Source organism: Ornithorhynchus anatinus, chromosome 13, assembly GCF_004115215.2.
Source record: "Ornithorhynchus anatinus isolate Pmale09 chromosome 13, mOrnAna1.pri.v4, whole genome shotgun sequence".
NCBI lineage: Eukaryota > Metazoa > Chordata > Mammalia > Monotremata > Ornithorhynchidae > Ornithorhynchus > Ornithorhynchus anatinus.
In genome coordinates this window covers 17,072,105-17,097,695 of record NC_041740.1, presented here as the reverse complement: position 1 = coordinate 17,097,695, position 25,591 = coordinate 17,072,105, and the positions used below count along the sequence as shown (strand labels likewise).

The following is a 25,591-nucleotide window of genomic DNA, read 5'->3' as shown; positions in this document are numbered from 1 at the left end:
ATATATTACAACGTACCAACTGCTGCCCTTGAAGATGTACGGTATCATCTACTGCTCACTACGCTGATCCACTGCTCCATCCGCCAGTCCGCCCTTGCCTCTGGACCAACTGAGAAATCTCTTGCTGAACGGACACCCAAAGACCAATAGATGAAATGAAATTCAGAACGATAATGGAAATCACTGTTAATGAATTTGTTGAGTTCTCCATATTGGTATTCAAATATCAGAGACAGCAGGAAAGATGCTTGGATGAGGGGAAGTGCATGGGGTTTTCTGTAGAAAATATCTAAGGTAGGAGGAATTGGTCCATCACAATTCCTCTTATATACTCTCCCTAAATCCACTTCCCATTTACTAAATGTATATGCACAGTCATTGCAGGGAGGAGGGAGGTGATGGGTAGGTACAGAACAAGAGCAATGGTTACTAAGAGTAACAAAATCACTTAAAACCATTCTTAAAAAGCAAAAGGATGCAAAAAAAAATCCCAAATCGGAGTTAAATCTGAATAGATCCAGAGAGACTTATTCTGGAAAATATTCCTTTAATGAAAAAGCTGGAAACAGAACTTTTACGTGTGGAATCTAACTTACAAGTATATTTTAATTATTTAAAGAGTACGGCTTTGGTCTTTTTATAACCCATTTACTACTCTCTGCCTATAAATAGCTTATTCTCATTTCCTGCCTCATTTTTCCTACTGGGTTAAAAGAAACATTTTCTACGGATCCATTATTAATTATTGGCAATATAGATGACTTTGTGCTTCTCAATTACACCAATGTCATGCTCGAGTTGTTTCATCTCTGCTTCTAGCTTTTGCTTGCGCATCTTCTTGGGTGTAGAATCTATAACTACCGACAGGGCTTGGAACTCCCGGTGTACCTCTTCCCAGTTCTGTTTCAACCCCTGCAAAACCGTTATACACAAAGGAAACTGGTGAGAAAACCTTTTTTTTTAAAAAAAAAAATTTGTATGTGTTTTTACAGTGAATGCTTCTATCCTTGGCAACAACAAAAATACTGTACACGGGCCAACTTCTGACCTTGGATGTGTATGCAACTCCCACAGGGAGTATTTATTTGCTTTGAGTTTAATGTTTCTCCTTTTAAAAAAATCATAGTCAGTAAAGCATATATTCAATGTGAGAAGGAATGTAAAACAAGGATTGCTGAACTCCCAACAATACACTGTATATGTATATATGCATACATACATATATAAATAATTTATCAAAAGGCAAGCCCTGATTACCTGAAAAATAGAAGTATTTTTCTTCAATGTTTGGAACTTTTTCTTTTAAAATTTTCTTCAAAGAAGTCTATTCAAAATATGTGATTTTGTTGGCACTCTAATTTCCTTTTGCTAGTATTTCTTTTTAATGGTATTTGTTAAGCACTTACTAAGTGCCATGTACTGACCAAATCAGGAGATTTGAGTATAATTCCAGAGTCATGCTGTCATATCGTTGAGAAAATTTTATAAAAACACAATTTAACATGCATTTTTAGTCATCAGAGTAGGATGCTTCCCTCTTCTGAGGGGTTTGGATTCTCCTTTAATGCACGTTATAGATGATTTAAATGATATTAAATGTAATAAATGATGTTAATGAAATGTTCTAGCTGATGTTCTGTATTCTTGGAAATCAACAGATTTAAAGCTATGGAGCCCTTAGGAACCATAAATTGTTTTTCTGCACACATATGATTTTGTACTGCAATACCCCAGAGGCCTCCTTTTCAAAAGCGCTTGAAATTGACTTCAGAACTTACACACGGAATTGAGGGTATACAATCTTTTACACTAACTAGCTCAATTAGGGCACACAAATTAACACTGATTTGCACAACTACCCGAAAAGTTAAAAATGACAACCACAATTTTAAATGTTTTCAAAGCCTGTCACTGTGTGTTCTTAATTGCAATGCAACACAGCAAACTTCCTACCCAATCCTCCACACATTTACTAGACTTTCTAATTAGTATTTTTTAACTGCCTATCTGAAATACATTTGTGACTCGTGAGTGCAATGAAATCTACTGGCATTATTTCCACATTCACAGTGGATGTACCACTCCAGAACCAAATTCAAACAAGTCCCTAAAACTGATGCTTCCAGTGGAAAAACAATTCATCCATTCACTTACCTTTTTTTTGCTGTTTTCCACCCTCCTCTTTCTAAGTAAGCCCGTCAAAGGGTAGGGACTGTCTCTATTTGTTACCGATTTGTACATTCCAAGCGCTTTAGTACACTACTCTGCACATAGTAAGCGCTCAATAAATACTATTGAATAAGTCATTCCATTTCCCTTTCTCTTGCCCCTCGCTTCTTCCAACTAACACCTCACATCTTTTGGAATTTGTTATATTTGTTTGCAGCAGCTGTGGTAGCTACCAAAGGCTCACTCTGAGGAGACAATAGGTAAGACACACAAAGACAGAGACATAGGACATGCGTGGGGGTGGAAGGGACTCATGAGACAGAAAGGCACAGAAAAAGACAGAAAGAGACTGAGAGACAGAAAGAGTCTCAGAGAGAGGAAGAGAAAGAGACTCAGAGAGAGAGCAGAAGAGACACATACAGAGACTCAAGAGAGCGAGAAATTCATTCGCACAGATGCAGGGAAAGGGGCAGAGAGCACACAGATTTTTTTCTTGGTTTTTTTTCCCTGCAATAAAGATTTGGTGCTGGGATCCACCCCAAATTCTGGCTTTATTTGCATGAGAGGGTGGAGGATGAGCTTTTTTCAAGCATTTGATTTCCTGATGTTGAATTCTGGCCCCTCTTCCATCCCCAGAAGCAGAGAGGAAGGGAGTCGGGGGAAGAGGTGAAAAGGCCTCAGGTCCCAGAACACAGTTCCCAGAGACAATCGGTATTTAACTGTTCTCACTGGGATTTGAGATGGGCTTTATAATTTTAGAGCTAAAAATGGCAAAAAAACCCAAAAGTCCTCATTATGGTTTCATATCAACATGGTAAATATTGAACCTGATTGTCCCCTTTATTTTAGGAGAGTAATAATAATTATAATAATAATGTTGGTATTTGTTAAGCATTTACTATGTGCAGAGCACTGTTCTAAGCGCTGGGGGAGATACAGGGTAATCACGTTGTCCCACGTGAGGCTCACAGTCTTAATCCCCATTTTTACAGATGAGGGAACTGAGGCACAGAGAAGTGAAGTGACTTGCCCACAGTCACATAGCTGACAAGTGGCAGAGCCAAGATTCGAACCCATGACCGCAGAGTCCCAAGCCTGTGCTCTTTCCACTGAGCCATGCTGCTTCTCCTGGATGAGTAGGAGCCACATGCTTTTCCTACCACAGAGAAAAAATCTTCTCTCCATCTGTCTCCTGGGTTCTCCTCAGGAGCCTCTGCAGCCACTGACTACAACTGGAAAGAGCACAGGCTTGGGAGTTAGAGGTGGTCGGTTCTAATCTCGGCTCCACCACTTATCAGCTGTGTGACTTTGGGCAAGTCACTTAACTCCTCTATGTCTCAGTTACCTAATCTGTAAAATGGGGATTATGTCTGTGAGCCCCACATGGGACAACCTGATTACCTTGTATCTACTCCAGTGCTTGGCACATAGTAAAGCGCTTAACAAATACCATAATTATTATCCTCCAGCTCTGCTAAAAATAGGCTGTGGAGATGCTGCTTGAGCAGAGTCACGAGTTCCGCATCCACTCTCTCTTGGCTGTGACAGTTTGGTTTTTTTAAAACAGTATTTGTTAAGCGCTTCCTACGCAGCAGGCATTGTTCAAAGGCCTGGGATAGATACAAGCTAATCAGGTTGGACACAGTCCCTGTCCCTCATGGGGCTCATAGTCTTAATCCCCATTTTACGGGTGAGTTAACTGAGGCACAGAGAAGTGAAGTGACTTGCCCAAGAGCACCCAGCAGACAAGTTGCGGAGCTAGGATTAGAACACAGGTCCTTCTGACCCCAGGCCTGTGCTCTACCCATTGGGCCACACTGCTCCTCTACATATATATCACAAACAGGAAGCCCATAGTGCTTGTGAATTTCTGGAAGGCATTCTCTCCTCACTCAGGCAGACAAATTGATGGCACTCTTGTCCAAGAGGATGGATCTGGCTCATTAATACATCAATTTTTATTTTAGTCATTTTCCAATCGGGAGAAATTTTGCCTGGAATTGCAATCCTTGTAAAGTTAATAAAGGAATGAGCACATAAAGTGGCCAGAGCATTTTCTGGACTGGAGAAAGCCTTGAGAAGGGTAAGCAGAATGATCAAGGAGGTGGAGCAGGATTTTGTCCTGAAAATAGAATGATAAGTTTAGGACTCTTCAGTCTGGAAAGAAGAAGTCTACAAAAATAATGAAGGTGTGGAGAGGATGAACCCAGAACAGAAAAGCAGCCTAGTGGAAAGAACACGGGTCTGGCAAGTAGAGGACCTGGGTTCTAAACCCACCTCTGCCTTTTGCCTGATGTGTGACCTCGGGCAAGTCACTTAACTTCTCTGTGCCTCGGTTTCCTCACTTGTAAAATGGGGATTTGATATCCATTCTCCCTCTACTTAGACCATAAGCCCCATGCAAGGACAGGAACCGTATTTGACCTAATTAGTTCATACCTACTCAGGGCTTAGTAGTTCAGTGCTTGGCACATAGTAGGTACTTTACAAATACCATTAACAAACATTGTTCCCCAAATCTCAGGAGAAGCAGTGTGACCTAGTGGATACAGCACAGGCCTGGAAGTCAGAAGGACCTGGGATCTAATCCCAAATAATTGTATTTATTGAGCACTTCCTGTGTGCAGAGCATTGTACTAAGCCTTTGGAAGAGTACAACATAACAATAAAAGAGACACTATCCTTGCCTATAACAAGCTTATAGTTTAGAAGGGGAGATAGACATTAATATAAACAAAAAAATGACAAATATATACATAAGTGCTGTGGGGCTCACTTTTCGGGAGAGTGTTTCCCTTATTGAGACACCAAATCAAAAGCTAAACACCCGCTGTGGAGGCAAATAGGTAGGGAAGCAGCATGGCCTAGTGAAAAAAGCAAAGGACTGGGAGAGGCAGGAGATCTGGATTCTAATTTCAGCTCTGCCACTTATCTGTTGAGTGACCAGAGCACACTTAATTGCTCTGTGCCTCAGTTTCCTCATCTATAAAATGGGGATTACATATCTGCTCTCCCTCCCCCTTGACTGTGACTCCTATGAGGGACAAAGACTGTTTCTGATCTGACTGTATTGCACCTACATCACTGTTTAGCACAGTCCTTGGCACAGAGTAAGAATTTAAATATCACTATTGTCATTATTATCTACATGGCAAATAATCCAACAATTCAATATCGCTATGGGGTAACTCTGGGAATCAGATGCTACGCAGGTGAGTAAAGGAGCTTTGAGGTTTTAATGATGTTGTGGCTTGGGATCAGAGCCCTGGCCCTTTGATTGTCCCTGGAGTAGACTGGGAATCAGTGTGAATAACCCTCAAAAAAACTGCAGGTACCCTGGAAATGTCCACATTGACCCCAGATATCCCAGTAGCTGCACAGGAATATCTGAGGGTATTCAGGGCCATCCCGGGTGCTTTAATGCCAGCTATTCTAGGAACACACCACTTAACCTCCCAGAATAGAGCTAAAGTGTCTTAGCGATGCCATGTGGGCCCATTCAGTTAGGCATTTCCAGATAACATAGAACCCAAATGGGCTGAGTGAATTCATATGCACAGGTGAAAGACAATGGTAACAGCTTCAATCGATATGGTGCTTATATTTTTCCAGATTTTTTTATCTCATTCTGTCCTGTGAAGAGTCTCCATTTTTCATGAGGAAACTGAGGCATGGACAGTTAAGGTCATAAGGCAGTCCAGTGGTCATCAGCAGGCCAGGGGCAGAGCTGGGATGAGAACCAGGTATCTTGACTTGTAAGCTCATTATGGCAGGGAATGTGTCTGTTAATTCTGTTGTACTCTCCCAAGTACTCAGAATGGTGCTCTACATATAGTAAGTGCTCAATACAGATTGTTTGGTTCCTGACCCATGTGCTTTTTACTGGACCAAACTGCCTACCTTTTTGCCCCCGAACTGAAATTCTAGAGAGTATTACAGGCTAGACTATATCCTTAGTCAAAATGTTTTCTTCTACAGTGCTAATGGGATACTTGCTCTTATTTATGTGAAAATTTGAAGATTGAAGATGAGACGTTATGAGGTCCTAAAAGTGTGAAATTACAATTACATTAGAGGTCTGTTTGTTTGACCACAGTTATAACTATTCTAGAGCTCCATCTAGTGAAAACTATCTAATCCAGTGATAGTACAATACTTTTTGGAAAAAACATACAAACTGTATAAAATTCATCTTTCTTATTTAAAAATGATCCATTATCCTAATGAATTTAGGACAAGATGCACTTCCTGAACCCTGAAGGTTGCACTACATTCGCAAATTTAGAAAAAACTTGGCTCCTAATTCACGGTTTCCTCATAGCTGCTTTTTTTCTTCCTCACAAAAGGGGCAGGTCTGCTACAACAATGCAGGGGATTTTCTTGATTTCAACAACTCAGGAAATGTTAACACATTTAAAACACAGGGCACGGCAGAAGGGTCCCCAGAGATCTTCATTATGTAAGATCTGGGTCACACATACCTGCAGAACCGTTTCCCTTTCTTCATCAGTCAGCCGTTTCATGGCTGCCTTTCTGAGACTCTCCTGGACATAGGCATCGTACTCTTCCTGGGCTTTCCTTACTTCTTCGTTTCGCTTAATTATGTATTCAGGAGTGAGACCATAATCCTAAAACATAAAATAAAACATGAATTGCTTTAGAAGAAACAGAGCATTAAGATGTATTTTATCTATCTGGAAAAGAGAGCTACTTGTAGATGCCAAGTAAGAAAATTTTCCCTGGTGAGTGAGAAACAAAGCACTGAGTGACTGAGCCTACCAATACCACCCTGGGCAGGGCATAATATTAATAAAAAATGTGGTATTTGTTAAGTATTTACTAAATACCAAGCATTGTACTAAGTGCTGAAAAAGATACAAGATAATTGGGGCTTAATTGGAGCTCACATTCTACATGAGGGAAGATAGGTACTGAATCCCCATTTTGCAGATGAGGGAACTTGGCACAGATAATAATAATAATATTAATGATGGTATTTGTTAGTGCTAACTACGTGCCAAGTACTGTTCTAAGCGCTGGGGGAGATACAAGATAATCAGTTTGTCTCACATGGGGCTCACAGTCTTAATCCCCATTTTACAGATGAGGTAACTGAGGCACAGAGGAGTTAAGTGACTTGCTCAAAGTCCCACAGCTGATGAGTGGTGGGGCCGGGATCAGAACCCATGACCCCTGACTCCCAAGCCCGGGCTCTTCCCACTAAGCCATGCTGCTTCACCTAAGATAAGTGAAATGACTTGCCCCCAAGGGCACACAGCAGGTAAGAGGTGGAAATAGGGTTAGAAACCCAGATTCTCACATTCCCAGACTCTTTTCCACTAGGCCAAGGGGCTTGCCCTATATACTACTGCTCTATTTATTTCAGTTTTTTGAGGCTGGTCCTCTCTTGTGTGGGTAGTATCACTTCTCTCCATCAAAGCTCTTGCTTATCATTAGAGCTGCTCAGCTAAGCAGCACATTATCTCCCAACCATTACTGCATTTTTCCTTTAGGTCTTTCCCTACTTATTTTTCTTCTGAGATTTTCTCTTTAGCCTACCTTCCTCCACGTCTTCCTCAAATTACCTCTATCTCTTGGGCTCCCTGCCCTCCTTCCTATCACATTTATTTTTTTTTATTCCTCCCTTCTATCATCCCTTTTCACAGACTATTAAAATGCAAACAAAAATGAAGAAAAAATGACCTAGGTATATTAATGAAATATCCCCATTCCTTTGTTCTTCAGAAAAAACTAAACCTCGATTTTGCAGGTGTACCTAAATAAGAGACGCTTCTCTGAGGGTAGAGTATTTATCTGAGAGACTCTCCTATCTCTCTGGCCACTCTTTGTCTCATTTATTTGCTCCTCGTTGGCCTTTCACCCAATTACTGTGTATGCTCAAAATGTGCCCTAACTATTCCCTTAACTTGTTTGGGAAGCTCAGCTACCTCAGTGTATATAATTTTTGTCTTTCCATCTCCACCATCAGACTCTAAATTCCTTGGGGGCAGGAACCAGTCTCCCACTTTCATGGTATTCTCCCAAGCCCTTTGAACAGGGCTCAGCACACGGTAGGTGCTCAGTAATCATGAGTGACTGATTGACACTATATTTGCTTTCTGTGCTACTCTTCTTAACTACATGATGTTCTACTAAGCAGTACAAAAGAGCAGACACTTTCTCCTCCTGCTCAGCAGCAGGGACTATAGGATCAGTAGATCTACCTACTGTGGAGGTCTACTAATAACGATGGCATCTGTTAAGTGCTTACCACTGTTCTAAGCACTGGACAGTTGAGGCCCTTTCAAGAATGAATGTGAGGTCAGTTAGTAAAGACTAGACTAGACTTTCTACACTGTGACCCTGTTGTGGGTAGGGATTCTCTCTATTTGTTGCTGAATTGTACTTCCCAAGCACTTAGTACAGTGCTCTGCACACAGTAAGTGCTCAATAAAATACGATTGAATGAATAAAGAAGATCAGTTGCACCTCGGACTTCAGACTTATACAACAGGTGTTCGGGGTCAAAAGTCCATGGCTTTATTCATCATTTCCTATGACCCTTAAGAGGAAGTTCACAAAAACTGCACAAGCTATTTATCAGATGAAATGAAGTTACTTTTCAGACCTAGGAATGGAGGCTCATCTTATACAAGTTTCCTGTGAAGATGGAATTTCCACCATACTCTACCTAGGTTTGACTCAAATTGCACTAGAAGGTAAATGGGCCATCTGGATAAATTGTCTTGTGAGAGCACATTACTACTGTTAATATGTGCAGTAGTTTTGAATATCAGTTGGAGTGTTTGTGAATCCTAAGCGGGTCATTAACATCACCATCATAAGCCTACCTTTTTGTTGATGTATTTTGGAACAAGTCCTGAAGGTTCAAGATTATGTTTGTCTCCAGTACATCTATCAACATAAACGGGTTTAGGCTTTTTAGCTACTCCCATGATGACATTAGCTGCATTTGTGTTTATAAAATTCTTTCCACTCGCGATTCCCAAAACTGGGTGATCTGTCTTCGATGCCACAGGAGGCTTTTTGGGCTTGTTATTTTCAATTTTTTTCCCTGTTAAATCAAGCAGAAAGTTTCATGGTTACCACTACATTCCCTAATTTTTTTTTGACAGATTTTTACCATTAAATGATCAAATATGTTAAAGTTGTATCCAAGTAGAAAAGAATGATTTTTAACCTATTTAGCTCTGAGGGATTGTTTGGAATTAACAGGCAAATCATTATTTCATTTTAGTTTTGATATTCATGCCACACCACTCCATAGAGCTAACCTAACATACCCATTACCAGAAGGAAGAATCAAGGTCCAGCCAATTGAAAGCACTGTTCTTGGATACTAGGATGAAGTTTAACATAATACTTTAATATAAATATTAAGGATGAGAACTCTAAAATGCATGTGGAGAATGGGTATTTCTGCCAGTTCATTCTTATACAACAAAGATTAAGTGAAGATCCACCAAACCCACTCCATCAGACGTGAAATAGATATTTCAAGGACTGTGCCCTTCCATGGATATTTCTTAAAAAAATCTAAAAACCTAGAGTTATCTGTTCCTCTAGTCTTTTCAAGGCTACAGACAATTTGCTGAGAAAAGAAAAACAACTTTTTAAAAAAGGCTCTTCTACTGTACTTTTTAAAAAAACTCCCAAAAGATACCATATCCACTGCCCTGGAATCCATCCATTTTCATACAAAGTGCATCCAAAATGTTCTCCTTTATAATTATAGGTTTATTGCTGGAATTGCAGTGTGTCACGGTCAGCACCTTTTTCTTGTCCGTATCTGCACATAAACTCCAAGTGAGCCAGTCTTCCTAAATAACCAGATTTTCCTTCCCGCAGATGGGCGATCTGTTGAGAAGACTGGCGACCTACTCATGGTTCTACATCTGGGGCAGCACTCAGTGCAGTGCTCTACACACAGTAAGTACTCAATAAAGACCACTGATTGATTGGAGGGGGTGGACCCAACCCATTTGACATGCTCCAGGTCTGTGTAGTTCTCCTGGAGCTAAATTATTCTAACAGCTATGCCTTCAGGGGGAGGCATATTCCTCCCAGGGCAATTTTAAGGCCAAAATATTTTCATTTAGAGAGCAGGACCAAGCTAGGCCTGGAGCCGCATGATTAAAGTGTTACCTTCTGCCTTTCAGGCTCTATAACACAAAGCACAGGTGACTGTTAGGAAAAGGGACAGTGCTGGGGCGGTAACAGTGATGTGGACTACAAATCTTCAGGCTGGGAACTAACCAATCGGACAATCATACTTACTGGGTACCTGTTGTGTGCAGAGCATTGTATTAAAAACTTGGGAGACAACAACAAAATTAGTAAGCAACACAGAGCTTACATCTACAGCGCGGCTCAGTGGAAAGAGCACGGGATTGGGAATCAGAGATCACAGGTTCAAATCCCAGCTCAGCCACTTGTCAGCTGTGTGAATTTGGGCAAGTCACTTAACTTCTCTGTGCCTCAGTTACCCCATCTGTAAAATGGGGATTAAGACTGTGAGCCCCATGTGGGACAAGGTGATCACCTTGTATCCTCCCCAGCGCTTACAACAGTGCTTTGCACATAGTGTTTAACAAATGCCATCATTAATTAATCTAGAATAGAAACATACACTAAAATAAACTATAGACAGAAGGAATAGACTATACAGACATTGACATTAAGTGCTACACAGGTGAGGGGGTCAGAGAGGAAAGGAGGTGGGGAGTACCCAAAAGCATCATGGCTTAGAGAAGCAACATGAGCCTGGGAATCAGAAGGACCTGACCACCTCTGCCATTTGTCTGCTGTGTGACCTTGGGCACCTCACTTCATTTCTCTGGGCCTCAGTTATCTCAACCGTAAAATGGGGATGACGACTGTGAGGCCCATGTGGGACATGGACTGTGCCCAAACTGATGACCTTGTATCTGCCCCAACGCCTAGAACAGTGGCACATAGTAAGGTCTTAACAAATACCATTCTTTTTCAAACTTAGGTGATTCCAAAGTGCTGAAGTGGCAGTTGTGGGGAGGTTAGAAATTGGTCTGAGAAGGCCTCCAGGAAGAGATGCACTTTCAGAAGGGCTTTAAAGATGAGGTCTGAGGAAAGGAAGGGGGAGGAGTTCTGGGATGTGAGAAGGGCATGAAAAAGAGGTTATTGTCTGGAGAGATGAAAGTGAGGCATGGTGAGAAGGTTAACTTGCAAGAAAGTCTTGGGGAACAGCAGTACCCCTCACTGGCATGCATCACCTGTGGGGGTCCCCACTCTGGGTGGGGGCAGTGGTCTACTGCTGTGCCCAGCTGCTTGCAGGAGCTCATCATCTCACCATCAGAACCTAAAGACAGCTATAAGAAGAGGAGTGAAACCTACTCAGCTAGTGCTCAATGAGTATCAACGGTCCCTGCTGGAGAACAAACACCTGGCTAAAGGAAGGCTAAGGGGGCTAGAAGGGCTTTTTAAAGAGATTCAATCATACTTATTGAGTACTTACTCTGGGCAAAACACTGTTCTAATAAGCTCGAGAGAGTACAATATAACATAGTTGGAAGACATGTTCCTCGCCCACAAAGAATTTACATTCCAGAGGGGAAGATCTGAATCCAGGGCTCATGTTGTCGGTTCTGGGAGTCACTGCCTGAGCCAGTCTGAGGCAAAGCTGCTTCAGCCCCTACTGCCACACAGGATGGATCAGGGTACAGCTGGAGAAGGGTTTCAGTCTCTAACCCTCAGGGCTGAATTATCTGCTTTGTGCCCAACTGGAACCATCTGCAGAGGCAACTTTTGCCAATCAGGGCTGGCTGGGAGAACAGAAGATCTCTTGGATTGCTTCACCTGCACTCTCTGCTATCAAAACACCTCCAGCTGGCACACCCTGATGATGCCCAGGTAATTTTCTGTCATCATCCCATGCCTGGATGGAACTGAACCCCCAAGAAGCCTGGGAAGTTTTGGGGAAATTTTATGGCTAACAGGTACCCTGTGAGCTCAGCAGCTGGTTGGGAAAGAAAGCCAATTCCTTCTCTAAAGCAATATTAGTGTGTTCTCCCAAAGACAGACTACTCAGACACCCCTCTTTTTAGAAAAAGATATATTCACAATACAGAAGTATCAAAGATACTTGTCTCCTACTGGTCCTTCACCGCATTTACTCTGGCCTTATCTTTTCTTTCCTGTGGAAGGCCCTTTGTATTGCTTCTATAGCCCCAAAGCCACAGTATTTTTCTTCAATTTTGAGCAGGCAGGCAAGAGAGAGCATCTGTTCTCTTTGCCACCTTATTTGATCCTTTCTTCTGACTTCCCTTTTGTCCCAATCCTTCTCTGGAACTGGCTAGACTCCAGTTGATGTCATCATCAGGTGAGCCAACCCCATCAGAAGTGATTGACAGGCCATGCAAATGTGTTTCCCCTTGTGGCCTACATTCTTAAGTCTGCCCCAAGCCACCTCAGATCATCACATATATGAATGAACTTCAAAGCAAAGCAGTGAAGTCAGATAGAAGCCACATTTTAAGCAACACAATTATTAATTCATTTGGGGCACTAATAGTGTTAGTAACCACGGATTACTATTATTTTAAAAATAATAATGGCTAGAGGAAAAAAAAAAGATTTCCAAGATAAATGAAGTCACTCTCAATAATCACAATTTCTTGCAGGCAGCTATATCTGGCTAGATAGTGTAATGTAACATTTGGCATCATTACCTAATCTTTTTGATAATTAAAAGTAAAAGGACACCAGAATCCCAACTTTCAGGGTTGTATGATTCATTTTTCCTCCCCCAACTGATCAACATCTGAACTGATAAGCAGTTCCTGAAAATATTCTTTAAACATCTGTTTGCATCTTAAATATTTTAAAAGAAAATTGACAAAACTTACTGGGTGGCAGCTTTACTTCCTTTGAATGCTTCTGCAGAAACTCCTGTGGGGAAGGAACTTCCACTTTTGCTGGTCCCAGGGTTTTACATGCAGCTTTATTTTTCTGTAACTCATGTCTCACAAATGATCTAAAAGTTGATACATATCTTGAATAAAAGCAGAAAAAACACTCGGCATGAGAAGAATTTGGAACAATGCAAGTTTTAACACACTTTATGGATTTACAAAGCTATGTGATGTACTTGGAAAGGGGTGGGGGAGAAATTTAGCATACCTTTGATCAAGATGAAAGCTATTAATTTGTAAAATTAGTAATACATAGGTTCAAATTAACCTCTTGCTTCAGTTAAGTGTCCCTCTTACTTAATGCCTCAAGCTCATCCACTCACAGAATCGGGCAAATATCCCTTCTAGACTGTGAGCCCATTGTGGACAGGGATTCTCTCTCTCTCTGTTGTTGAATTGTATTTTCCCAGCGCTTATTACAGTGCTCTGCACACAGTAAGTGCTCGATAAATATGACTGAATGAATAAAAATCCCAATGAATGAATCACATAGACAATTCTCACCTTCCCTTGGAGGCAAAGTCACTGTGGAATCACAGTTTTATTGATCTTGTTTTTCTTAAAATAACTTAAGAAATGGCTCATTATTTAAGCGCCTACTCTGTGCTAAACATACTACTGAGCGCTGGGGTAGATAAAGGACAATCAGGTTGGACACAGTCTCTGGCTCACAACGAGTTTGGTCTAAGTAGGAGGAAGAACAGGTGAAGAGGCAAGAAAAGTGAATAATGTGGGACAGTGGGTTGAGGTTATTTAATGCTGAGAAGCAGTGTGGTTTAGTGGAAAGAGCCCAGGTTTGGGAGTCAGAGGTCGTGGGTTCTAATCCCACCTCCACCACTGGTCAGCTGTGTGACATTGGGCAAGTCACTTAACCTCTCTGTGCCTCAGTTACCTCATCTGTAAAATGGGGAGGAAGGCTGTGAGTCCCACGTGGGCCAACCTGATGACCTTGTACCCACCCAGCGCTTAGAACAGTGCTTGGCACATAGTAAGTGCCTTAACAAATACAAAAAAAACCCAACTTAACTTCTCAGTTCCCTCATCTGTAAAATGGGGATGAACACTGAGCCCAAATGGGCCAACCTGATGACACTGTATCCACCAAGCGCTTAGAACAGTGCTTGGCACATAGTAAGCGCTTAACAAATACCAAAAAAAGACAAAACCAAAAACTTAACTTCTCAGTTCCCTCATCTGTAAAATGGGGATGAAGACTGTGAGCCCCACGTGGGCCAACCTGATGACCTTGTATCCACCCAGCGCTTAGAACAGTGCCGGGCACATAGGAAGCGCTTAACGAATACCAACATTATTATGACAATTCGCAGTTAGAAGGGGGTCTAGGCTTACCCACGCACCTCGGAGGGTTGCTGACTTTCTTTGGCTCAGTGGGTAAGAGGTTATAAATGCTCTCAGGAGGGGCCAGCGAAGCCATTGTCCCCAGAGGCCTCCCCTCCAAATCTCGTCCCCCCCTTTCTCCCCTATTTCCCTTCTACCTCCCACCAGCTCCTGGGCTGTGGCAGCCCCTTCCCACCCTCCAACCCCTCCTCTCTCTTCCTTTCGGCCTCCTCAGGCCTGGTCTCTTCTCCTCAGCATCCTTTGTGTCGAGCTCCCACCGCCCTCCGCGCGAGTGTTGCCCGCCGGTTGCCGGGGCAACCGTTGCTAGGGAAGGCGGCGTAGGGAGGGGGAGCGGAAGGGGAACAGCGTAGGTCCCCTCCTTCCTCGACCGCGGAGGGGGCGGTTTCCGGGCCTCACCGAGGGCCAGGGGCCCGCGGGAAATCGGATCCGAACCCCGCAGAACCTGGGGTGGGGAAAAAGAATGCTAAATAAAAGGGAATAAGCCGCGGCGCCTCAAGCGAGAGACGCAATGGCCACGAATAAGGAGCGGCCACCGCGTCGGGGGGTCGAAATGGAAAAGAGCGGTTTCGGCCGAGTGCGCAGGCGCAGAGCAGCGGAGACGTTATAGGGCCGAAAGGCCGAGCGCAGGGGCTCGGATGCCGTTCGGCAGCTTTCGGAAGGGGTCACTGAGGTTGCGCAGGCGCACAGAGGAGGGGCGAGGTAGAGGCGGCCCTTCGGGTCCTCAGGCCGAGCGGGAACGCGGTCGGGCGAGTGCGCAGGCGCGGTGTTGCCCGCCGGGCACGAGGGCGCGGCCCCGGCGCTCGCCTGGCGAGTCCCCGGCGGCGGCGGAGGCGGCCGTGGGGTGGGTCGTCGGTGCCCTCCTATTCCCTCCCTTTCTTTCCCCCATCTTCTCAGAGTGACTTTCTTGGTGAGTCATTTGAGGAGGAAGGAGGAAGCCCCCAAAGGATCCTGCTAGGCTCCCCCCAACCTGTCGCGGCCTCCTTCCACTGTCAGGGCCTGTTCCCTCCCGCCCTCGACCTCGAACACCTTCCATGGCAACAAGACCTTCCCTTCCACTCCCTCTTTTTTCTAGAAATACTCTCGCCCCGACCCTCCCCCTTTTCTCCCCAATAAACCCCTGTCTACCTCGCATCCATCCCCTCCCTAAATCCTTTCCCTTTCCTTCCCGCAGCTTGGTGTCCCGAAGCGCTCCCGCTTCCCCTTTCCTCTGCACCCCCAAAGGGCTGCGGAAAAAAAAGTCCTAAGGGTTTTGGGGGTGGTGAACTTACATCTAGCACATGCACGATTAAGTCTTCCCTTCTAGCTCTTCTTTCCCTACTGTTCATTTAAAATAACTTCCAGGTCTAAGGTTGAGTTTATAGAGGCACTTTAACTCATTTTGGAAGAGTCGAAGCCAGCCAAAACTCCATTTCTATCATCACTGGTGAGAGAAGTTAGTTATTTGCAAGTGTTAAACGTGCTCCCCTATGCCATTCGAATTGTTTTGGAAATGAAATTATGATTTTTTTTAACCAAACTTTCCTGGCCTAGTGGCAAGTGGGGAGAGGTCATGGGTTCTAATCCCGGCTCTCCCACTGGTCTGCTATGGGTGGGACCTTGGGTAAGTCGCTTCACTTCTCTGGACCACAGGTACCTCATCTGTCAAATGGGGACTGACACCGTGAGCCCCACGTGGGATAACCCGACTACCTTGAATCTATCCCAGCGCTTAGAACAGTGCTTGGCGTGTAGTATAAATAACAGAATAATAATAATAATTAGTAGTCATGCCCACATTTTGTAATAATACCTGCCAAGGAGGGGAAGAAAATTTAGATTTTATTCATTCATGTATCCTGCTGAGGGAGGTGTAAAATTATGTGGGTGAGCTATGTATACACACTTATTTGCAAGGCAGTTTACAATTTGCAATCTACTTGGGTCTGCACTCAAACAGGAGGGGCTGATGGGTTTGGTGTTAGTTTTTCTTCCATCTCCCTCATCACAGGGACATTACAGCTAGTTTTTATTTTTAGTTGTCCTAGACAAACCCAGGAGACAAATGGTGCCCTGCGCAGCAAATTGTGCTCATTGAGTTTTCTCACCCTCCTTTTTAAAGCAGCCCAGAGTGCCCACGTTTCATCCTCCTTGTTGAATTCGGTACCTTTATAATTAATGTCTTTGTCCTGGCTTTGTGGGTGGGAGAGTTCTTAGAAGCCTTTTGCTTAGAGAAGTGAGAGGAAGAATTAATTTTGTTCATCCTAACAAAGGATTTTAGAGCCAAGGCTCTTAGGATCTAATCATGTTATTTTAGGCTGCCATTGATAAATTTCAGCTTCATCCTTCAGGAGTGGGGAAAGATTACCTTTACTTTGGTATCCCTTTGAGAACAAAGCCCCTGTTGTAAATGCCAAGGAGTGTTTCAGGCCCTAGTCAGTAAGAGACCTGACACTTAACTGATGGAAACAGGGTGTAGTAGGTAGACACTGTTCTGAAATTCATATGCTTTGGTCTCCATTTCTGACTGCAAGTGACTTGAGAGGTAACCCTAGATAGGGCATTTATCAAGGGAAGTGCCTAGGTAATTTTGGATATATGACATTAGTCTGATTGAATGCCACCTCCTCTCCGCCCCCCAGCATTATTTTTAGTGCGATTATCAGTGGTATTTATTGAGCACTTACTTTGAGAAGCGGGTTGTACTAAGCACTTGGGAGAGTACAATACAATAGTTGGTAGACACGTTCCCTGCCCACGACAAGCTTACAGTTAGTCTAGGGCTACTGGGCAATAACTATACTCGGGGTCTGTAAGAGCACTAATATAATGCCAAGTCCTTCACCCCCAAAACAGTTTTTGTCCTGTGCCTGACTGGATAATGGCATTTTTAGCTGGTAGAAGAAGAAAAGAAAGCGGTAGCTAATGCTGATGGTTGGCAGGTTCTTGCATCCCTTCCCCTACTTCATTTCACTCTTCCACCTTCCCATTTCCCAATAATTGACTAACATAATGAAGGTGAGAGTTCCTCCAAATATTAAAAGGAGTGCATTCTAGAAGAAGTATATTGTTGAGTATACTCTTGCCTGCTGTTTGACCTTGGGCAAGTCACGTGACTTCTCTGTGTCTGTTTCCTCATCTATAAAATGCAGATTTAATATCTGTTCTTCCCCCTTAGACTGTGAGCCCCATGTGGGACGGGGATTGTGTCTGATCATATTATCCCATATCTACCCCACTGCTTAGTACAGTCTTTGCACGTAGTAAGTTTTTAATTTTAATGATTTTGTATGGTATTTGTTATGCATTTACTCTGTGCCGGGCACTCTTCTAAGTGCTGCGGTAGATACAAGGTAGTGAGGTTGGGTATAGTCCCTGCCGCACATGAGGTTCGCAGTCTTAATCCCCATTTTACAGATAAGGTAACTGAGGCACAGAGAAGTGAAGCAACTGACCCAAGGTTACACCGCAGACCCAGGTCCTTCTGACTCTCAGGCCCATGTTCTATCCACTAGATCACACTGCTTCTCTAGTAAGTGCTTAACTTCATTATTTTAGGGGATGATTAAGGCTTTTCATCCTCTACACTCAAAAAATAAGATTAAATATTTTATAAATATATATGTATACACTTACAGTATATTATGATGTCTCTTGTACATGAAGACACCATTAATGCTGGTTAACCCATGGGTGCTTGTGTTGCTGAAAGACCAATGCAGAATCCACAGTCCCGCCACACACTTTGCACATAAAGACTGTCCTTTGTGTTGTCATTTACTAGATCGCCTGGCACTATTTTCACTTTTGCTTCTTTGACTTATGAAAGCCACTCCTTGCTTGATTGCAGCAGACCACACTAGCCTGCCTGTGGCAGTTGTCTCCAAGTTTTCCACGGAGATACAGTATAGTCTGAGAATTTGCATTACTGCCTCCCTAAAACCTTTCCCCTTGGCCAATTTCAGTTCCCGTACAGAAGTTCTTCGGATAAGCAACTGTCAATTATTCTCTTCACATTCTGCACCTAACAAAGCTGTATCGAGGTAAGCCTAGCTTCTCTGTTATCACTTAGTTCCAGGATTTTTTTGTTTGCCATTTTGTCTTGCCACTTCATGGGGATAGGGCCTGTAAGTGCTACTGATTTGTACATTCCAAGCGCTTAGTACAGTGCTCTGCACATAGTAAGCGCTCAATAAATACTATTGAATGAACTAAGGGAACTGTTCGGAGAGACCAGTTTGGTTTCTGGAGGGTCCAGGTCCCATAACTTTTCAGTGGAAAGAGCATGGGTTTGGGAGTCAGAGGTCATGGCTTCAAATCCCAGTTCAGCTGCTTGCCAGCTGTGTGACTTTGGGCAAGTCACTTAACTTCTCTGTGCCTCAGTTACCTCATCTGTAAAATGGGGATGAAGACCGTGAGCCCCACGTGGGACAACCTGATCACCTTGTATCCTCCCCAGTGCTTAGAACAGTGCTTTGCATATAATAAGCGCTTAACAAATGACATAATTATTATTATTATAACCAAAGAGAAAATTGGGTAGCAGAACAGCTAGGAAGGCCTTCAACTTGGTCTGAAGCCAACTTGCCACCTCCACATTCCGGCAGTCTACTAAAGGATGTGCTACCCTTGATTTAAATTTCTGCTTCCTAATCTACTGTTGCATCATTGGCCTGGGTACAGCCTAGATAACAAAATTATGTTAGGACATTCAGCTCATTGTTGCCTATGAAAATCTTCAGTCATGTGTAGGGTTTTCCAGGTGCAAACTGAGTCTTTGTGTTTCTTCAGACTTGATGTAAATTCATAGCACCTGACCAATTTGGCAGAGCGGTTTACAATAGTTTGCATATGTGTGTGGAGTTGTGCTTCTAGGGCACAGTTATCCACATGTAGCAACTCTGAAGGGACTGTCACGAAGATTTTGTATGATGCTTGTAGGTTTGGGTTGGAAGAACCGCAGTGGCAGAATCAAATACTAATGCTTGTGCACAAGTCCCTTGTTTCCCCCTCCAGCGTGGTTACGTAGAATATCCTGAACAGAACCAGGCCCGCAAACATGCCCTTGCTCTGTCCCAGTATGCTTTAGAGGGGAAAAAACAAAACAAAACAGGTTATCAATTTGCATAGAGAAAGATTCACTATGTATATGTAGCTTGAAGGAAATTTATTTTATATTGAGTTATTCACTCACTTTATGTCAATTTGTCTAATTGAAATCTTCAAGATCTCCAAAAGGGGAGCAGAAGTGGGTTGAGTAGTGGCCTGGTGAGGTTCTTCAGCTTTTTGAAGAATTAAATAGGCAGTTAACAGGAACACTGCTTGGAGCTTGTTTGTGGCCCTATTGGAAGTTACAGAAGGATGTGCTTAGAAGCATATGACAAAAGCTAAATCTTCCTCTTCAGCTCAGGCACTCTAGCACCAAATAAGGTTAGCTATTTCTGTATTCCAACTGCAATAATCTGCTTCCTTTCTCCTATGAAGGAAATTTATTTTTGTACTAAATTTGTTACAGTTTAGCTGAAGAGATGTGGTCTGCTTATAACCACGTCCTTAGAGAAAAGTAAAAAAACATCAAAAGACAGCTTAATAGATGACAGGCCCTGATTGAGATACACTTATCAAACTATTGGGGCCAAACTGGTCGAACTTACTTCCCTTTTACATTTCTCTCTTTAAATACAAAGCGAATCCTGAAGTTATAGTTAAACTTCATTAAAAAGAATGCTTTTGGATTGTTCATTTTTCTTTGGGGTTAATCAGAGTGAGCTAAATCCATGTTGTGCTTTCACAGAAAAACCATCCTGAAGCTAATGCAATAAAAGAAAAAAATGGTTTGTGGGCCTTCAAATTTACAAAATGCCCTTTTGATCTTTGGCCTTAAAACAGTGGTAGCATTGATTTTACGTGACAGTGTTCAGAGTTCTTAGAATGCTGTTCTGTGGTGACACTATTGAACTAGAGTTTTAAAAACTAGCTCTTATCTACTACGTTTAATAGTAAACTTCACTATGTTTTGCTCGTCCAACTCTGAAACAGTTTTATAAGCTTTATGAAGCCATTTTGCTGAAGGGGGAAGTCCTTCAGTCTGCTGAGCTGGCATTAAGGTGGGAAAGTGGGTGCTCTCCTGGGCCTACTAAGTTTATGTGGAAAGTCACTCAGAGTATTGACCCTTCCACAGTCTGCTCCTAAAACCCTGTTCAGAGAGAGAGAGTTCACACCTAATCAGCACTCTCATTGCGCTCTGACCATAACCCCTGGCCAAGCTGACATTCATGGCCCAGGACCAATATTCCTCTTTTTAATGCCCTTTTCTGGGACTGAGCCTAGAATGGTGTTGGACCCCAGAGCCAGTGACACCTGGGTTCCTTCAGGGGAAGGGGTGACTCAAGGAGCAGAGGTGCTGGATCCTTTAGTAGTTCTGCCCATTCAGCTCTCCTTCCCTTCACTCCCACCCACCTGGTTTGCCAGTGGGTGCTGAAATGCTAGCCTTCATCGGCTGTGTTTAATCTTTGATAGGGCCAAATTCAGAGTTTAAAGATTTGGTTTTCTTATTGTCAGACTGGTTATTTGGTTGCAGTTTTGCCTGTATGGTCTAGTAGAAAGAGCATGGGGCTGGGAGTCGAGCGACCTGGGTTCTAGGTCCATTTCTGCTACCAGCTTGCTTTGTGACCGTGCACCTCAATTTCATCATCTCTAAAAATGGGGGTAAAGTACATGCTTTCCCTACTTTTTAGATTGTAAATCCTGTGTTGGGAGGGGAAAAATACATCTAATTCTTTTCCATTGGTTTACTATGCAACTGGAAAAAATATAAATAAAATAATATACTAGTGGAATTTTAGTATCTTAAGAATTTTATAGCACATGCTGTGAATCTTACATTTTAGTTTTATTCTTTTTGGCTTCCAGGATGCAAGAGTAACGTTGTTTCAGACTGTGAAATTAACATTTTATCCAGGACTTTTTACAGTGCTTAGTACAGTACCTAGCACAATAATAAGCACTTAACAAATAGCGTAATTATTAGTAGTAGTATTCCCTTAGAAGCAGATCCTACACACTCTTATGTATTCAATTTAGTGGAAACTAAGCATGTTGCTATACAAGCAAAAAAAAATTTCTCTAAGTTGAATTAAAGCTGGTTTACAATACTTTAGATACTTTTGTGTTTCAGTTTCAAGTATATCTAGTAAATGTAGTCTGGTTGGTCAGAATATGGTCAGGAAACCAGTCAATCAGTCAGTGATATTTGATGTTTAGTGTGTGCAGAGCACTGAATTAATCAGTTGGGAGAGTACAGTATAACAGAGGAGGTAAACATGTTCCCTTCCCACAGGGAGTTTGCAGTCTACAAATGCAAAATTGTACATAAGATGCAAAGGGACACCAATGAATTGAAATGGTTATAAAATGAGTACATTGGTGGGAATGACCCAGTGACAAACTCTCCCACAGGCCACTTGCTGTAGTGGGGCTCTACCTTGATGACTTTTCCCAGGTCTTTAGATGAACCTCTTAAACTGCCAGCCCCATCTGGGACAGGGACAAGGTCTGACCTGATTAACTGGCATCTTCCCCAGCACCTAGGACAGTGCTTGATGCATAGTAAGTGCTTAAAATAATGATAATGACTAGAGTACCTAGCCTAGCTTCCATTTTGAAGTAAGTTTTTGTCAAGGTTGCCAAGATTAATGTTCTGAAAGGTCAGGTGAAAGGTCAGGTTTCACTGATCTGAAATTTGTACATACCCAGATTCTGGATACATCATTTTGCTGATTAATTTTTAAAAAATGAATTCTTATCCTAAAATTAAAGTACCTTAACGCCTGTGAGAAATCTGATCTTTTGTTTAATGGGGGGAAAAGGTACGTGGTATCCAAAGGGATACATTTGTGCTTGTGTGAACTGTGGGGAAATGGGAGTATTGTGGGTAGTACTTTACCTTGCATGTGCCTTTCTTCAAGAAAAATAATCAGCAGCAGCAGCCTGTATTGGGAAAAATAAAGGTTCTATTTCTACACTAGAATAATTAAAGGTCAAAAAATAGGTGCCTTACCAGTTATGATATCTTCAGAGATAAAGATTCAGTTTCTGGCACTCTTTATAAAAAGCCATGGCTTTTAACTAATGTGGAAAGACCTGTCATTAAAAGAATAATGTTTTCCAGGACTCCACTGCAGGACCACTGCTTACAAATCCTTTTTCCTTGCATCTTGCAAAATACAGAAACAATTTGTTAGTCCTGCATACACATCATCTTTTGTTTGCCAGTCTCCTTCAAGATTTGAAGAGCATATTCTTATAAGTAACTAACCAACCTCTTTTTTGTTTGTTTTGAAAGGAAAATAGCTGTTTTGAGTTCAGCTTGGGCAGAAAAGGGAAAAGAGAATGCTTCACGTTAATCGATGTCAGCATCTGAAACTAATAACCCAGACTTTCATTTCGGCTAAGCGTTTTAAAATGGAAAAACATCTCAAGTTGCTTCTTCGAAGAACCTTTTCAGTTGCAGAACTAAGGAAGTCATGGCTCTGGACCCACTCTCTTGTTGCAGACAAAAACATTATCCTGATGGGACCGCCTGGTGCTGGAAAAACAACAGTGGGCAGAATAGTAGGTCAGAAACTAGGTTGTTGTGTCATAGATGTGGATGATGATGTCCTTGAAAAAACCTGGAATATGAGTGTGTCTGAAAAATTGCAGGATGTTGGTAATGAGCAATTTTTAGAAGAGGAAGGAAAGGCCCTGTTAAAGTTTTCTGCATCTGGAAGTGTGATTTCCCTTTCTGGGTCCAATCCATTGCATGCAGCTAGCATGCAGCACTTGAAGAGAAATGGAATTGTGGTCTACCTGGATGTGCCTGCCACCGATATAATTGATCGCCTGAGCTTGATGAAGGTTGATCGAATTGTGGGTCAGAATTTGGGGACACCCATGAGAGACATACTTGAGTTTCGTAAAACATTCTACAAAAAGTGGTATGATACCCGAGTGTTTTGTGAAGCTGGGGCCCCCCCAGAGGCAGTGGCCAACAAAGTGCTTTTGGCAGTTAAGAGGTATTTAGATATACATTCGGAAACATTCATCTCAACGAGGGACATTTGGCCAGGAGGTGGCAAACAGACAGGGTCCCCGAAATATTTTAGTGAAGCTATTCTTGAAGGATTAGCTTCTGATGGGGGGCTCTTTGTTCCCGAGAACGGGCTTCCGAAGTTTAGCAGGGGAGAGTGGGAAAGCTTAGTCGGCGCAACTTATATAGAAAGAGCCCAGGTAATCATGGAAAGGTGCATCCATCCTGCTGACATACCTGCTTTCAAGTTGGGAGAAATGATCGAAACCGCTTATGGAGAGAACTTTACCTGCTCGAAAATTGCCCCCGTCCGGCACCTTTCGGGCAACCAGTTCATCCAGGAGTTGTTTCATGGGCCCACAGGATCGTTTAAGGATTTGTCTTTACAGCTGATGCCTCAGTTGTTTGCATACTGTATTCCCCGAAGTTGCAATTATCTGATCCTCGTAGCTACTTCTGGAGACACGGGGAGTGCAGTGTTAGATGGTTTTAGTCGTCTCAATAGCAACGACAAGCAAAGAGTAGCTGTGGTCACTTTGTTTCCAGAGAAAGGAGTAAGTAACATCCAGAAAAAACAAATCATTGGCAGCCAGGGAGGAAACGGCAGGGCCCTGGGTGTCAGGTCAGACTTTGATTTTTGCCAGGCAGCTGTAAAAAGAATTTTTAATGATTCTGATTTTACTGGCTTTCTCACTGTGGAATATGGAACAGCCTTAAGTTCAGCTAATTCTATAAATTGGGGCCGGCTGCTTCCCCAGATAATTTATCATGCCTCTGCTTATCTTGATCTTGTTAGTCAAAGATTTATGCCCTTTGGAAGCCCTGTAGATGTCTGTATCCCCACAGGAAACTTTGGCAATATTCTAGCGGCAATCTATGCCAAGATGATGGGTATCCCGATTCGAAAATTCATTTGTGCTTCTAATCAAAACCATGTTTTAACTGATTTTATAAGAACTGGACATTATGACCTAAGGGGAAGAAACCTGCTTCCATCCCTTTCTCCATCAATAGATATTCTAAAGCCTTCAAACCTGGAACGACACTTACACCAGGTAGCTAATAAAGATGGACACCTGATGACAAAGTTATTCAGTCAGCTAGAAAACCAGCAGCACTTTGAAATGGGAAAGGATCTAGTTGAGAAGCTCCAGCAGGATATCCTCGCTGGCTGGTGCTCTGAGGAGGACTGTCTTGCAGCTATCAATGCTACATACCACTCCTCAGGATATATTTTGGATCCCCACACTGCTGTTGCTAAAGTAGTTGCAGATCGACTGCAAGACAAAATTTGCCCAGTGATCCTAGCATCTACAGCTCATTACTCAAAGTTTGCACCTGCTATCTTGCAGGCTTTAAAGATTAAAGAAATAGACCAGAGCTCATCCAGTCAGCTTCACCTTCTCAGTTCTTACAGAGCTCTACCTCCACCTCATGGGGCCCTATTAGGGAAGATGAAACAGAAAGGGAAGCAGATATATCAGGTCTGTGTAGCTGATGTGAATATCATCATGGATCATGTTGAAACCGTAATCCAAAACCAGTTCATGAAATGAAAAATTTCCAAGTAAAGGTAGTGTGGTATTTGGTGTTTGTATTGATTCTGCAAATTATTTTAGAAGTTTGGGTTGTATATACGTTTACACTACTGACTTGTTTCCCCCCTGAGTTCTTCTCTTCCACCCCCCCCCCCCCCACCTCATTTGAGCATCAAACTCACTGTGCTGTAACTGGAACTATGCTGTCAATTGGAATTACCAAGCTTTGCAAGATCTGGTACATTAACTGTACCCTTAGGTACCTCTGTGTGTTTTTCTTTGTCTAGCCAATTATTCCACTATTTGATCCTGATATATTTGCACTTCTTTCTTGTTGTATCCTTATTCTTCCGCCTGTGCCCTATTTGTAAATCATTTTGTTCTCTCCATCCCATTTAGATTGTAAACTCTTGGAAGAAAAGGATTTTATCTTTTGCTTTTGTTATATTTTCCCAAGCACTTAGCACACTGTTTCACACAGCAGGCACTCAATAAATACCATTGGAAATCTT

At 42.6% G+C, this 25,591-nt stretch overlaps 2 protein-coding genes and 1 long non-coding RNA gene across 7 annotated transcripts in view; 1 reads left to right on the top strand and 2 right to left on the bottom strand.

Annotated features, from left to right (window-relative positions):
- Nucleotides 1–527: 527 nt before the first annotated feature.
- On the bottom strand, nucleotides 528–18,148 carry ENKUR (enkurin, TRPC channel interacting protein). Of its 2 annotated transcripts, none has more exons than XM_007667752.3 (5): nucleotides 18,108–18,148; nucleotides 13,071–13,216; nucleotides 9,021–9,244; nucleotides 6,651–6,797; nucleotides 528–912 (listed from the first exon to the last, which is right to left on the bottom strand). In XM_007667752.3, the coding sequence occupies exons 1-5, from the start codon at nucleotides 18,131–18,133 to the stop codon at nucleotides 739–741; spliced, it is 717 nt and encodes a 238-aa protein (XP_007665942.2). In that variant the 5' UTR covers nucleotides 18,134–18,148; the 3' UTR covers nucleotides 528–738. The 2 variants fall into 2 exon arrangements, with proteins under 2 accessions (XP_007665942.2, XP_001506317.2); XM_001506267.6 differs by lacking the exon at nucleotides 18,108–18,148 and adding an exon at nucleotides 14,495–14,862.
- On the top strand, nucleotides 14,853–25,591 carry THNSL1 (threonine synthase like 1). 4 transcript variants are annotated; one of them, XM_007667751.4, is made up of 4 exons: nucleotides 14,853–15,194; nucleotides 15,837–15,918; nucleotides 18,437–18,514; nucleotides 22,816–25,591. In XM_007667751.4, the coding sequence occupies exon 4, from the start codon at nucleotides 22,863–22,865 to the stop codon at nucleotides 25,095–25,097; it is 2,235 nt and encodes a 744-aa protein (XP_007665941.1). In that variant the 5' UTR covers nucleotides 14,853–15,194; nucleotides 15,837–15,918; nucleotides 18,437–18,514; nucleotides 22,816–22,862; the 3' UTR covers nucleotides 25,098–25,591. The 4 variants fall into 4 exon arrangements, with proteins under 4 accessions (XP_007665941.1, XP_028933703.1, XP_007665938.1 ...); XM_029077870.2 differs by having other exon boundaries at nucleotides 14,857–14,942; XM_007667748.4 differs by lacking the exon at nucleotides 14,853–15,194 and adding an exon at nucleotides 15,214–15,402.
- Nucleotides 19,620–25,591, bottom strand: part of LOC103170322 — a 50,709-nt gene continuing 44,737 nt past the window's right edge. Inside the window, exons 3-5 of the long non-coding RNA XR_486093.3 lie at nucleotides 23,831–23,997; nucleotides 22,417–22,460; nucleotides 19,620–19,812 (exon numbers count right to left, since the gene is read on the bottom strand). This is a non-coding gene — a long non-coding RNA (uncharacterized LOC103170322). The remainder of the gene's footprint in view (nucleotides 19,813–22,416; nucleotides 22,461–23,830; nucleotides 23,998–25,591) is intronic.